Here is a 13007-nt window from a genome sequence, read left to right as displayed (position 1 = left end):
TTTCCGCCATTAGAACTTCCATTGAGCCAGTTAAGGTTGGCCAGCCTGCGATCGACGATCAGGCTGATCTTGGCAGCGGCTGGTGCAACAGCGAGATAGCAACACAATGTCTACATCGCACAAACAGATGAAGTATACACATTAGCGGGGCAGGAGTACGCAGTAATGGGCAGGGTGGCTATGGAAATATAATGATACAGCTAGATCTCGGTTGTCGTCTGCGTTGCCTCACTCAGAGTTCCTCCTCGAGTCAAGCTGAAGCTTGCCGATTCCAGCGTAGAGGTCGTTGATCTGGCGATCGACGACATCGCGATCGAGCTGGATCCGGTCAAGCTCGAGCTGGGCATACTCATCCTCGAGCTCAGAACGACGAGACTGCTGTCGCTTCTCCGATTGGAAAAGCTCTGGAAGTTGCGGAGCCGACGATGAGGATTGCGGAATGTGCTGAGCACTCAGACTGTGCGAGGGCAGCGGAGGCACGTCAGCCGTGGGAGACGGCTGCGGCATGTGTCCAGCATAGCTGTGGCTGCGCTGCGTATCCGGCTCACGGGAGGGTGGGCGACTAGGCGTGCTGCTCTCGACGGTAGTGACGCGGCGTGGGCGCATCGGTCCCGCGGTAGGCGATGAGTGCGAGTGGGGCTGAGACCTCTCCGAGGTCGAACGCATGACGATCGGCGGCGTCGTGATAGAAGGCGAGGAGGACTTGATGCCTATCCGGTGGGAAGCGATCTGGGCGGTAGCCTGCGCCGCGCGGGCCTTCGCGTTCGCTCGCGCCGTCGCGATCTCCGCCTTCTTCTGCGCCTTGGCCGTCTTCTTCACAGCCTTAATGTGCGCCTTGTCTGCAGCTTTCATCACCTTCGTGTGCGCTTTTTCCGCGGACACGTTGGCCTTGCTCGTGAGCTTGTCGGCTCGCTTGGTGAACTTGGCCTCCGTCTTCTCCGCCTTTCGGTGTGCTTTGTCCGCCTTCCTCTGCGCCTTTGCGTGCTTCTTCTCCGCCTTGCGCTGATTTCGGTAGGCCTGCTTCTGGTACGGCGTCATCTTCTTCATTTCGATTATTGCCTGTGATCAGCTAGACGACTAAGCAATAAGCACCCACAGCCTCAGATGGGGGCTCGGACGCCGACGACGCGACGGAGGTCTGCGTGTCATACCGCCGTATCTCAGAAGTCCCCTGCGTCGCCTGATCCGAATTCGGCGGCCCGAACGTAGCCTCTTCGTACGTCGGCGGATGCTGGTGTCAGTTCACGCTCGCATCGGTCCACCAACCTGTCTGCTACCGCCGGGAGGGTCTTTGGCGGGGACGGCCGGCGGCCGCGAGTCGTGGGCAACAGTGGGGGTTTTGGAACATTTGGACGAGTTGGCACCCATGGCAACGGCCCAGGAAGAGCGATTAGAGCGGTTAAAAGTTCTGGAGTGAAGTTGAGAGAAAGTGTTATCGATCAGTGACAGGTGCTGCATGGCTGTTGGGCTGCTGTACGCGCCGCGGCGGCTAAAGGAAACGAGCGTGGGAGGGCGGGGTTCAATGAGAGACTAGCGGCGCTGCAGACCTGCTGGCTGGCGGCTGTGATGTTAGGCTGTGATTGCGTACTCGAGTGTACGGCGTGGAGGCGGTGCATAGATGATGGACTCGAAAGGACGCTAGTCGAGTGAGCCTGTACCTCATTCCCGGAAACCTCAGCGAACACGCCCTCAGATCCCTCCCGGCAATTCCGGACCGTGGACCGGCACCCTCTCCGACCACAGGGCATGCATCAAGGTGAACAGCGCCTACAGGGTGTGGCGAAGCCGCTCTCGCGCTCTACAAGCAACAAGCCCTCGGAACCGACCATCTGGATCTGCACGCTTAGCATCGCGTCGCATCTCACTTTTCATCTAATCATCAAGATAATCGATATCACATACACGTTGCTACCAAGTGCGGTTACTTCGGCCGCACCCCGCTAAAGAAGAGTCGGACACGGTCACCATACTCTACAGCCTTCCGGAGTCAGGGATTTCGTCCAACCTTACTCCTGCGAGGTACAGAAGCTCGGGCTTGCTGAGCGTGTTTCGCTGAACAGTTAGCTCTGCCTGCCAAACCTCGTATGCACTCACTGCTTCTTCTCGAGACTTGTAACTGCGCGTCGTCGAGGGTGACAGTGATAACGGAGAGTGCCCTGCATCACTCGAAGACAGTGACTCCGGAAAGGATGAGTATGGGTCACTGGAAGAGACAGAGGACATTTCACTTTCCGTCAGGAGCTGCTGCGTAACTCTACCGGCCAAGCTGGCGACCTCGTGGTGAGGTGCGTCTATCCTGACCTGTACTGTCGGGGAGCGCAGTCGTGTCGGTCGTGGCGGGACCTCTGGAGGACTGTTAGGACTCGTAACCCTGCTCTGTTGGTCCGCCTCCACTAGCCGCTCGTACACCTGGCCATCGATGCTGGTGAGCTCCAGCGTCCAGCTTGATGTCGTACAGTCTTCGATATCCTCACTGTCGATATCAAACTGAACAGTTAGCATTCGTCATAGGTGAGGGGCATTCACCTCTGGCTCGACTTGCTTGGCCGAATACCGCTTGTACTTCAGGCTGTTCACTGCCCCGATCAATTGGGTGATGCGGTAACGCCGGCGGCTCTTCCTGTGGTCTCGTCGGGCTTGAAGGTGCCGACAGACGCTCATGCCCGTCTCGAGGGCGTTGCTGATGCTGGGCGACATGGTGTAGTGTTCAGATGAGAACTGTGAGGTTGTAGATCTCGATGTTTTCTCTGTGTCGATCATGTGCACCGCCGCTGCTATATATAATCCGCCTCATAAATGGGGACCTGACTCATGCTGAGAAAGCACCCCGCTCAACATTCCGCAACCTCCCAAGTTAGTGTCATTGTAAGTCGGGGAGGAGTTTCAGTGGATGTACCGATGACTGATCATGACTGAGGTACTGAGGGGCGGAACAACGTTGCGGGCGAACTGAGCTGAGCTTCGAGAACGCTGCTGCGCATGCGTTCGCAGATCAGACAATCAGTTACGATCGTAGCAAATAAAGTCGGATGCGGAATGCATGCAAGACATGGCGAGGTCATCGATACTGGAGTCCCCAGGTGCAGGTGCGGTGGTGGGCGGGTGATTCATTTGGTTCCGTTAATGATTGGAAAGTACGTGTGAATGGCTCTGGCCAATGGGCCAACCACACGCCTAAACTCCCACTTGGTCATGCGTCGCGCGAGGTCCGCTGGCAGTGCCGACGAGAGGTGCAACGAGATCATCACCATCCCTCCAAAACCCATCATCCCAGCCCGCCATGTCGATTGAGAACCTTTCCCTCGAGGACAACGCCGCCTCCGGCACCACCGTCGAGATCCACTCGCGCCCCGAGCGCAAGGCCCGCAAGCAGCTCGAGGGTCTCGGCCTCAAGAAGGTTCCCGGAATCCAGCGCGTCACCCTCCGTCGCCCCAAGAACGTCCTCCTCGTCGTTGCCGAGCCCGAGGTCTACAAGGCTCCCGGATCTGACTGCTACATCGTCTTCGGCGAGGCCAAGGTCGAGGACCCCACTTCGGCTGCCCAGATCGCCGCCCAGCAGCAGCTCCAGGCTTCGACTGCCGCTGCCCAGGCTGCCCACGCCGCCGGTGGCTTCAAGGACGGTGTCCCCAAGTCCCTTGAGGAGCTGATGGGTGGAGAGGAGTGAGTTGAGGTTAAGGTAGTGGGAAACTAACAGCAGCGCTCCCGAGCTCGAGGGCTCTGACGAGAAGAAGCCCGCTGGAAAGGTTGGAGAGGACGACGTTAAGCTCGTCATGGCCCAGACCGGCTGCACCGAGGAGAAGGCCAAGGAGGCTCTCGCCGCTGAGAACGGCGACCTCATCAACGCCAGTGAGTGTTCAGGAACAGTCGTCCCGGTTCAGAAAAAGAGCCAGCCGTCGGCGATCTGCGCGCACGACCCGAGCACGAGCTAACGTTTCACAGTCATGCGCATTGGCTCTTAAAACACCGGTGCGACGACCGGAAAAGAAGAGTGTCGCGGACGACGCAGCGGGCGCAGCGGGTAATAGTAGATTTACATTGGTCCCATGCATCTATGCGTGAGAGGTAGACTAGAGAGAGCTATATGCGGTTGCAGTTGCAGTAGGGTATGACGTGATAGGAAGGAAATGGACGGTGCTTGTGTGGTCCGCCGGCGCGGCCCCGGCGCTCGTAGCTCATGGCTCAGCATGCTTCAACAACTCTAAGCGGTCGAGCGAGCGCGTCTACTGCTCGCGGCTCTGGCTCCGGAACTGCCTGTCAGCATAATGATGGGAGCCGACAGCTAGACTTACGATGTCGCGGAGCTGGCCGTTAGCCTCCTCGACCTGCCGGTCGTAGTACTTCTGCTTCTTCTGCAGACTCGAGATGTCCTCGCCGAGCGATGTCTCGAGCGACTTGTGTCGTCCGTTGATGGAAGAGCGAGACTGTTCAATAAACCTGAGGTCAGCTGCCAGGATAAGAGAAAAGCAGCAGTCGAAGGCCACCGAACCCGCCGTACCGAGCAAGCTCGAACATTGCGGCGGAGCCTGTCCGATACCCTGCTGTGAGCACGACTCACATCTTGCCAACACCACGGTACAGCTTTCCCTCTCCCTCGGGCACGCTGGCCAGTTCCCGCATAGTGAGCTCGAGGATCTTCTTCTCCTTCTCCTTCTGCTGGATCTGGGCGCGGACGATGGCGCTCTGGCGCTGGCCGTTGATGGCCTGCGTCTGGATCTGCTGCAGAATCTGATTGCTCGTCAGCTACAACCCGGAAAGCCGCAGCTCACCTTGCGCAGCGTGTCGTCGGAGAGGTTGGACATGGTCAGTGATGGTGCAGAACGCTCAAGCCTGCATCCTCGCGATCGACCATATTCCGTGGTTCCTCGATGACATCGCGCCAACTGGTCATTTTGCTCCCGCTCCTTCATACCACGGCCGGGCGCGTGCGGTGGTTGACGCGACTTGAGGTGGAGGTAGTTCAGCAATAACAGACGCTGCGGGCACGAACCTCGCCACTGCATACCCAACCACAGCACAACATGGCGCCTTCCCTCGTTGACCTGGACGTGTTTCTCGCCGATCCGACGTCTCCTGCTGCCCTCGATGAGGCCCGGAAAGCCGCCGAATCCCTGATCCTCACTGGCGCTCTCGTCGTCCGTGACTCGCGCGCGCCCGCCGAAGCCAATGACAGATTCCTCGACTTGTTCGAGGACTACTTCGCTCTGCCAGATGAGCAGCTGAGGAAAGACGAGCGCCCAGAACTCGGGTACCAGGTCGTATGTGCTCTCGTTGCCTAGGCTTACCAACGCACAGGGTGTCACGCTGGAGAACACGGAGAAGCCGAAGTGCAGCCGCGACGACGAGTGCCAGGCCGTCATTGCGGGACTGGAGCCTTCAGAACGTCCGCTCGACATGAGCGGAGACCATGCCGATCCCAAGTGCCGGTGAGCTTTGCTGACTGACCGCAGGCTCACCACAGATTCTTCCACCGCATGACGGAGAAGCCGCCGTATGAGTCCAGGTTCCCGTACTCTACTGCGCCGAATGTAGTGCCAGAGGCGCTCAAGGAGACTTGGGAGGGAAGGGTTGATGAGTGGGGAGGTTTCCTCAAGCAGGCGTAGGTTGAATCCATCTGTCCCACTAACCCTAGCGTCGAAGGTGTCGCCCGGATGGTGGCTGTTGGCCTCGGACTGGAAGAGACGGCGTTCACCGACGCAGGTCGTTACGGGTAAGCAAGCTACCGCCTTCGGCTGAGCTGACAGGAAGATCTCATCTGCTCGCACCAACAGCGACTGATTTGGGGAAGTACGGCCATCTCAACACGTTCGTACCTCCAGCAAGATCTCGAGCTGACAACAGCATCTATGCTGGCTTCCACACTGACCTGAACTTCCTGACTATTCACGGACAGTCGAGGTACCCGGGACGTGGGTTGACCAGAGCTCCACGACAACTGACTTCCAGTAAACATCTGGGCAAGGAATACAGGGCAGCGTATTCCTGCGAAGGTCCCCGAGGGCTGTCTGCTGGTACAGGCTGGCAAGCAGCTCGAGTGGCTCAGCGGCGGTTTGATCAAGGGTGAGCTCGTTTGCCGGTCCAAGCTGACAAGCAGCTGGATTCCATGAAGTAATCTGCAATGAGGCTACACTTGCGGTAGGTCTTAAGCTACTACTTCATCCTAACATCTAGGCGATCGAGCGACGCAAAACTCAGTACCCAGAGCGACCACTGATCCGTATCTCCTCAACATTCTTCTGGCACCTGACGCCGGACTACCATCTCGCTGCTTTGCCAGAGCTTCGCAAGCGCGCCGAGGATCGCTTTGGCGCTCAGAAGTCGTACGGCGAGATGCTCGTTGGCGACCAAGTACGACAGTGAGCTAACTCTCGCTTGCAATGTAGCTGACTCAGCAGGGAACTTGGACTTATCGCTCTCATGTCGTAGACCTCCTTATGTGTGTATGCATCTTACAACGTTACCCTATGCCTTATGACCTTAATCGACCTAAATTACACCTTTGCCGTCTCCATCTCTTCCAGTTGAGCGACGAGCGCATCCATTGGATCCGTCTCCACCTGCTTCACAGGTGAGCTCGTGACGGGCCCAGTTGTGTGTGTCTCCGCGACATCCTTCTGCTTATGAGTCGGAGCCAGAATCGAGCCCGAATGATATCCTGGAGCCTTGCGGTTCAGCTCTTCCCGTTCCTTGCGCTCTTCCTCGGCCTCGCGGTCGTGCAGCGCCTGAGCATTGCGTGCTCGGCGCTCCGCAATCGCGACATGCGGTGGGGGTTGCAGACTGAGCACGTGTTGCTCGAGCGTGAACGGGTACACAAACTGAGGTCAGTCGGGGAAGTGTGTCGGCACCTGGGCAGGAGAAGACTCACGTAAGCGGTGATGTCGTCTGGTAGCGGGTGGATGTCGGTGGGGAGCTGGACGGGCGGTGGCAACCATAGCGACGGGCTCTTAATGAGCGGTACCGTCGCTGCCGCAGCGTACTGTTCGGGTATGGGGCCTGTTCTGTCAGCTGAAGAGGACGACTTGATGCAGCGTACTCACCAATCTGCGAAGCCATCAAGAGTTCGTTGGCAACATCGATGACGCACTGGTGGGTCGACTTCGGCGTGATCGAGCGATTAGGAACGGCTGACGCCGTCGATTAGCCCCATTAGGCTAAGCCCCTAATCAAAACTCCATCAGTCATGGTAATCTCAGGAACGACAGCACGTGGCGCCCGAATGTCACGTGAAGGCACCGAGTCGAGGAAAGACAATGTCGAGACGTCGGTGAGGAAGGACCAAAGCTCTGCGAGACTGCAGCATCGACCAAACGACCGCTGACCGACACGATGGCGTCTGAGGCTCTCCAAGTGAGCTTAACGTATCTGTCGCTAGCTGACATTTAGAAAGCAGACCCGAGTGCGCGTCTCGTCGAGGCGCTTGTGCTGCGTCTGCGGCGACGGTGAGCTTTCTCCGCGCGGCGCAGTAGCTGACGAAACAGACAGATTGTGGGATCGCGAAATGTCGCCCTCGCAACTGCAGCGCTTATTCAGAACGTAGTCCGGTCGGTCAAGTACACGACGATTGACGAGCTGCTCGCCGTCATCCGGAGTATCGGCAAGCGGCTCATCGACGCGAACCCGAAGGAGTTGGCCAGCGGGAACATTGTGCGCCGCATCATCCGTCTGATCAGGGAGGAGTACCGTGCCGCCGCCGCCGCGCACCGTTCGCAGCCTCCCTCGATCCCCGGCACTCCGGGAGCTGGCGCTTACTCTCCAGCCATGTTCAACGGCCCCGCGCACTACTTCGGTGCCCAGAGCCCCGGCTCCGCCCCCGGTTCTGGCGGCATCACGCGGCAGGCGTCTCTGTCCAACTTCGTCGCAATGCGGCACAACAAGGTGCAGTTTGAGCGCTCGGCGACTGGAGCCGGCAGCGTGCTGGACCTGAGCCAGAGCACGTCGGCTCTGTTCGCGACGCCGCCGCGTGTCGTGCAGAACATGCAGCGCGAGCGCCAGGCTAGCTCCGGTGGAATGGACTGGGACGAGGCGCAGGCGCGCGAGCGCGACGAGTTTGCGCGCCAGGCGTCCAAGCTCAAGCCGGTCCTGATCCAGGCCATTGACGAGGTTATCAACGAGCTCGAGACGACGCACGAGGACGTCGCCCGCGGAGCCCGCGAGCACATCCACTCGTCCGAGGTCATCCTCACGCTCGGCCACAGCGGCACCGTCATCAGCTTCCTCAAGAGCGCGTTCCGCGATCGCAAGTTTACTGTCATTGTGCTTGAGTCCGCGCCCGGATTCTCTGGCCAGCTCACCGCCAAGGAGCTCTCCGAGGCCGGCATCCCCACCTTCCTCGTCCCTGACAGCTCGGTCCACGCCGTCATGCCGAGAGTCACGAAGGTCATCCTCGGCGCGCACTCTGTGAGCGCGAACGGTGGTTTGTTTGCCCTCGGTGGATCTCTGGCGGCCACGCTCGCCGCGCGCACTCACGCCAAACCCGTCGTCGTCACCACCGGCCAGTTCAAGTTCGCCCCCGCTTGGAACCTGTACCACGAGTACGACGCTATCGACTTCCAGGGTCCCGGTCCTGTCATCGGCTACGACCACACGGGTGGAGGCGGCGGCTACGAGAATGTCGAGGTCACTGACCCTCACTACGACTATATCCGCCCCGAGCTCATCAACCTGTATGCGACGAATGTGTAAGTTCATAAGCTTCCGCCGTAGTTGAACTAACACCCAGCGGCGACCACCCGCCGTCCTACATCTACCGCCTCATCAAGGAGGCGTACGACGACGAGGACATCGAGCTCTGAGCTTGAACACTTGCTGAGTAGATTTTTCCATCCATAATGCCAAGATGTACGTATGCAGGTATGCAGGGTATCTATATATCTATGTTGTTGCGTGGTTATGTGCAGTTTACACGAGAGCCTGCTCCTGCTCTCTTGCTCTGATCTTCTTCTCGAGGCGCTGTACCAGCTGCCTCAGCCTCCTGTCCTCCTCCCATCCTTCCCAGCCTTCCTTGTTGTCCGGCCCGAACTTGGCCCTTAGCGCCTCCCATGCGTGCCACACGGCATGCAGATCTCCATTCGTCACGCGCGACCACGCGAGGAGAGCGAAATATATACCCTTCGCCGTCAGCGCCCCCCGCCCGGGTACATCCTTGCTCGGTTCCAGCGTCAGGAAGCTCTGGAAGATCTGGTCGAACGCCTCCAGCGTCCAGTGATTTGGCACCTCCTCCACCTTGCTCTTCCCGCGTATGGCGTCGAAGAAGCCCGTCGCACGCCTCCGCTTAATCTCATATAGCGTGCTCTGGGACGCGAACTCGATCAACGGTGGGAAGAGCTCAGACGCAGCCCCGGCCTCGCCCTCATGGATCTTGCCGAAGCGCGAAAAGCCGCGGAAGAGCGAGACGTAGTTGGCCACGACGGCCGGATGGCCCCGTGCAAGGAGCTGCTGCATTGTAGTCAAGGCTGAGATCAAATCGCCGTGGTAGGTGTACGCTGAAAGCATGAGGTAGAACGTTTGCTTGCTTGGCGGAAGCTCGCACAGCTCTTCAATGAGGCCTATTGGCAGCTCGGCGATAGCATGTGAGTACGTTGTCGTCTCCTCTGGTGGGTTGATGGTGGTGAAGAGGGCACCGGCGACGTCCATCCGCTTCGCGGTCGCCGCGAGCCAGATGGCGAGATTGACGAGCACAATCTTGTCCTCTTTCCGCGGCACCTTGGGCAGCGCACGCTCGAGCTCGACCAAGAATGCCGCCGTCCGGTTGTACATCGCGCCATACGTCAGCACGCGCGACATGTACGACCAGCTGTCCGGTTCGAAGCCTTCGCCGATCATCTTGTTCCACCAGAACTCGGTACGTTCCGGCTGCCGCGAGAGTGCGGCAAGGTACATGATGTGGTTCAGACCCCGACGGTACTGCTCCCTCCTAGCTGGATCAGAGGGAGCAGAGCGAAAAGACTGCAGGAATTGATGCTCCGCCTTCTTCAACTCGCTCCGATTCACGCTCCGCTTGTGCTTCGTCGAGGATACGAGCATAGACAGCTCGAGTCCGCGCGGAACGTGCTGCTGGTCGCCGACAACGTCACGCAGAGCGTTCACGACAGTCTCGAAGCGCTCGTGAGCTTGCCGCTGGAACTTGCGGCTCGAGTTACGGTCCAGGGCATGCACAGCCTTTGCGATGGCCTCGAGCTCCGGAGCAGTAAACAGAGGAGTCGGCGAAGACAAGTACAGGCGCGTGAAGTCACCAAAGAGCTTGTTGGACGTCTGTCCGTGTGACTTCTGCTCCACTTGCCGGTAGATGGTGCCAAGAATCTCAGAGCGGTTCTTGGGCGCCATGGTGGGCCGTCCGATGGGAACAGAATCGGTGACCTCGCTGTCGTCGGCGAGCTGAGCGAGAGAAGCCGGAGGCGCCGGTACGACCTCCTGCAGCCACGACTCATTGGAGGCAGACTCCCGGGCGTGGGTAGCGTACGTCCTCGGCCGCTGCGAGAGCACATTGTAGAACGCCGTCTGCGGTACCTCGATGTTGCCGGCGAGCTTCTTCAGGCGTTTCTTGCCCTCCTTCTGCTTATTCAGGTGCTTGAGCTTTCGCTCGTAGTGACCACCGTACAGGCCCGCCGTGACATCTTTGCGCATGGCGGACAGACTGGCACGCGCGACAATCTTGCTGCCCACCGCAGCCTGAATGGCGAGCTCGAAAAGCTGACGAGGCATCTCCTCCCCTGAAATCGTCAGTTACTGTCCCGTACAACGAGCTGAAAACTCACTCAGCTTCGCGACCCATGCCTTTCCGATCCTTTGCGCGTCGTCCTTGTGCACAATCATCGCGAGAGCATCCACGGGCTTGGAGTTCAGGAGCATGTTGAGCTTAACGAGCTTGGACTGCTTGTATCCTGCCTCCTCGTAGTCGAACGAGGCGAATCCAGATGAGGCGCTCTTCAGGTCGGAGAAAAAGTCGGTAACGATCTCAGACAGCGGGAACTCGTAACGGAGAAGAACTCGATCGCTGCCGTCTAGGTGACGATACTCGAGCTGATTTCCGCGGTACTTCGCGCAAAGCTCGAACATGTCACCAATGTACTCGGAAGGCACAAAGATGGTAGCGTTGACGTACGGCTCCTCGACGTGCGCGACGCGAGTCTTCGTGTCCGTCGTCTCCGGGAAGTCGGCTGGGTTCGAGACATACTCCTCCTTGCCGTAGGTGTATACGACCTTGTACGGTACGGTTGGGGCAGTAACAATGACATTGGAGGCGTACTCGTCCTCGAGACGCTGGCGGAAGACGTCCATGTGCAGCGTGCCGAGGAAGCCTAGGCGAAAGCCCTGTCCGAGCGCCGCCGATGTCTCCTTCTCGATCGTGACCGAACGGTCGTTCAGCGTCAAGCGCTCGATCGACTCCTCGAGCAGCGGGAACTCGGCACTGTCGACAGGGAAGACACCCGCAAAGACCATCGCCTTCATCGGTTTGAAGCCGGGCAGGGGCTCGACCTTCTGCGAAGCAAGACAGACCGTGTCGCCAATATGCGCCTCGGCTGAGTTCTTCATGTTGCACACGACGTAGCCGACCTGTCCCTCGCGGAGCGACTCAACGGGCACCTCGTCGGGGTTCTGAATACCGACCTCGAGCACGTCGTACTTCTTGCCAGCCTGGAGGAAGGACACCTTGTCTCCCTTCTTCAGCGAGCCGGAGACGATGCGCACGAGAGACACGACACCGCGGAAGCGATCGTAGCTGAGAGTTAGAATAGGAGGCAATAGTGGAAACTCACAAGGTGTCGAAGACGAGGGCGCGAAGCTTGTTGTCACCCTCCCATTTCGGAGACGGAAGCTTGTCGATGATGTTGTGGAGGACCTGCTCTACGCCAAGACCGCTCTTGGCCGAGATGTGCATGTGGTCCTCGGCGGGAAGGCCAAGGGAGCTCTCAATTTCCTCACTCGTCTCCTCGGGGTACGCATGCGGCAGATCGACCTTGTTGATGATGGGAAGGAGTTTGAGCTTGGCTTCCTCGGCGACATGGAACACGCTGAGCGTCTGCGCCTGGATACCTTGCGTGCTGTCAACGAGCAGGAGGCCGCCCTCACAAGCACCGAGAGAGCGAGACACCTCGTAACTGAAGTCGACGTGACCCGGCGTGTCGATCAGGTTGACAAGATACTTCTTCCCGTCCGTGTGCGTCAGGATGATCGATACCGTCTGCGCTTTAACCGTGATGCCGCGCTCGCGCTCGACCTTGAGCTTGTCAAGGAACTGCGGCGACGCCTCGGCTGGCACAGTGTTCGTCATCTTTCTGTCAGCTGACCTTCTCTGAAACAGCTCACCTGGAGCAGACGGTCGGCTAGCGTCGACTTTCCGTGGTCGATGTGCGCAATGATCGAGAGATTCCTGATGTCAGCCCTGCAACAGACGCAGAAGCTAACCTGATGCGCTCAGGAGGAAACTGGGTCATGTCAATCTTCTTTGCGGGCTCCTTGTCCTTCTTGTCCTTCGCGGTCTTGGCGGCGGCAGCGGCGGGTGAAGACGTCTTGAAACCCCGGATCTGGCGAGGAAGGGCCACTGAACTGGCCAGCGATCGCGGGGTTCGACCCAGGATCTGCACCGCGGCGAAGCGAGGTAAGCCCGCCGTCGACGCCCGCGGCGTGACAGTCCAGAGCCGCGTTGCGGCTCTTAACTGTCTCATGGTGTTGGTGTGGAGGAGTCGGAGATGCACCCTCGGTTCACCGATCTCGCCTTCTTTCATCCTTGCGCTCGGAAATCCCATCTGCATCGCGTGGTCGAGTTTGCGGAGATCAGCGTTAACTCCGCAGCGTCCTTTCTTTCTAATGGTCGTTTCAGTTTGTAATCTCACACGACCGACGATTACCGCAGATTAGGATAGTGTAATTGAGGAGCCGCAAGAGCGGGTAATTACCACGTGCAACCGGTCGATCACCGGCATGACGAACCGTTGACGTGCTCGCCCTCTTCGCTATTCCGAAATTGGCGGTTCATATACCGAGAGGGAAGGACATGCTGAGCAAGAGCG

At 58.9% G+C, this 13007-nt stretch overlaps 8 protein-coding genes across 8 annotated transcripts; 3 read left to right on the top strand and 5 right to left on the bottom strand.

Annotated features, from left to right (window-relative positions):
- Positions 1 to 228: 228 nt before the first annotated feature.
- On the bottom strand, positions 229 to 1047 carry A1Q1_02841 (uncharacterized protein; the record flags this gene model as incomplete). Its single annotated transcript, XM_014324070.1, has 1 exon — positions 229 to 1047. One exon carries the CDS (start codon positions 1045 to 1047, stop codon positions 229 to 231), a length of 819 nt encoding a protein of 272 aa, XP_014179545.1.
- Positions 1048 to 1971: 924 nt separating this feature from the next.
- On the bottom strand, positions 1972 to 2697 carry A1Q1_02840 (uncharacterized protein; the record flags this gene model as incomplete). The annotated part of the gene is made up of 2 exons (XM_014324069.1): positions 1972 to 2487; positions 2527 to 2697. 2 exons carry the CDS (start codon positions 2695 to 2697, stop codon positions 1972 to 1974), a joined length of 687 nt encoding a protein of 228 aa, XP_014179544.1.
- A 583-nt stretch (positions 2698 to 3280) lies between these two features.
- On the top strand, positions 3281 to 3959 carry A1Q1_02839 (gal4 DNA-binding enhancer protein 2; the record flags this gene model as incomplete). The annotated part of the gene is made up of 3 exons (XM_014324068.1): positions 3281 to 3660; positions 3698 to 3846; positions 3940 to 3959. The coding sequence occupies 3 exons, from the start codon at positions 3281 to 3283 to the stop codon at positions 3957 to 3959; spliced, it is 549 nt and encodes a 182-aa protein (XP_014179543.1).
- A 261-nt stretch (positions 3960 to 4220) lies between these two features.
- On the bottom strand, positions 4221 to 4799 carry A1Q1_02838 (uncharacterized protein; the record flags this gene model as incomplete). The annotated part of the gene is made up of 4 exons (XM_014324067.1): positions 4221 to 4235; positions 4290 to 4503; positions 4556 to 4725; positions 4767 to 4799. 4 exons carry the CDS (start codon positions 4797 to 4799, stop codon positions 4221 to 4223), a joined length of 432 nt encoding a protein of 143 aa, XP_014179542.1.
- Positions 4800 to 5018: 219 nt separating this feature from the next.
- Positions 5019 to 6357, top strand: A1Q1_02837 (uncharacterized protein; the record flags this gene model as incomplete). The annotated part of the gene is made up of 7 exons (XM_014324066.1): positions 5019 to 5255; positions 5293 to 5423; positions 5501 to 5596; positions 5638 to 5906; positions 5968 to 6057; positions 6107 to 6132; positions 6193 to 6357. The coding sequence occupies 7 exons, from the start codon at positions 5019 to 5021 to the stop codon at positions 6355 to 6357; spliced, it is 1014 nt and encodes a 337-aa protein (XP_014179541.1).
- A 131-nt stretch (positions 6358 to 6488) lies between these two features.
- On the bottom strand, positions 6489 to 7050 carry A1Q1_02836 (uncharacterized protein; the record flags this gene model as incomplete). The annotated part of the gene is made up of 3 exons (XM_014324065.1): positions 6489 to 6812; positions 6863 to 6990; positions 7035 to 7050. The coding sequence occupies 3 exons, from the start codon at positions 7048 to 7050 to the stop codon at positions 6489 to 6491; spliced, it is 468 nt and encodes a 155-aa protein (XP_014179540.1).
- A 273-nt stretch (positions 7051 to 7323) lies between these two features.
- On the top strand, positions 7324 to 8789 carry A1Q1_02835 (eukaryotic translation initiation factor 2B subunit 2; the record flags this gene model as incomplete). The annotated part of the gene is made up of 3 exons (XM_014324064.1): positions 7324 to 7344; positions 7480 to 8660; positions 8717 to 8789. The coding sequence occupies 3 exons, from the start codon at positions 7324 to 7326 to the stop codon at positions 8787 to 8789; spliced, it is 1275 nt and encodes a 424-aa protein (XP_014179539.1).
- Positions 8790 to 8895: 106 nt separating this feature from the next.
- On the bottom strand, positions 8896 to 12662 carry A1Q1_02834 (uncharacterized protein; the record flags this gene model as incomplete). The annotated part of the gene is made up of 4 exons (XM_014324063.1): positions 8896 to 10706; positions 10752 to 11716; positions 11808 to 12320; positions 12403 to 12662. 4 exons carry the CDS (start codon positions 12660 to 12662, stop codon positions 8896 to 8898), a joined length of 3549 nt encoding a protein of 1182 aa, XP_014179538.1.
- Between the last annotated feature and the right edge of the window lie 345 nt (positions 12663 to 13007).

Source organism: Trichosporon asahii, assembly GCF_000293215.1.
Source record: "Trichosporon asahii var. asahii CBS 2479 unplaced genomic scaffold scaffold00051, whole genome shotgun sequence".
In the NCBI taxonomy this organism is placed as follows: Eukaryota; Fungi; Basidiomycota; class Tremellomycetes; order Trichosporonales; family Trichosporonaceae; genus Trichosporon; species Trichosporon asahii.
This window is presented reverse-complemented; position numbering and strand designations above follow the sequence as displayed.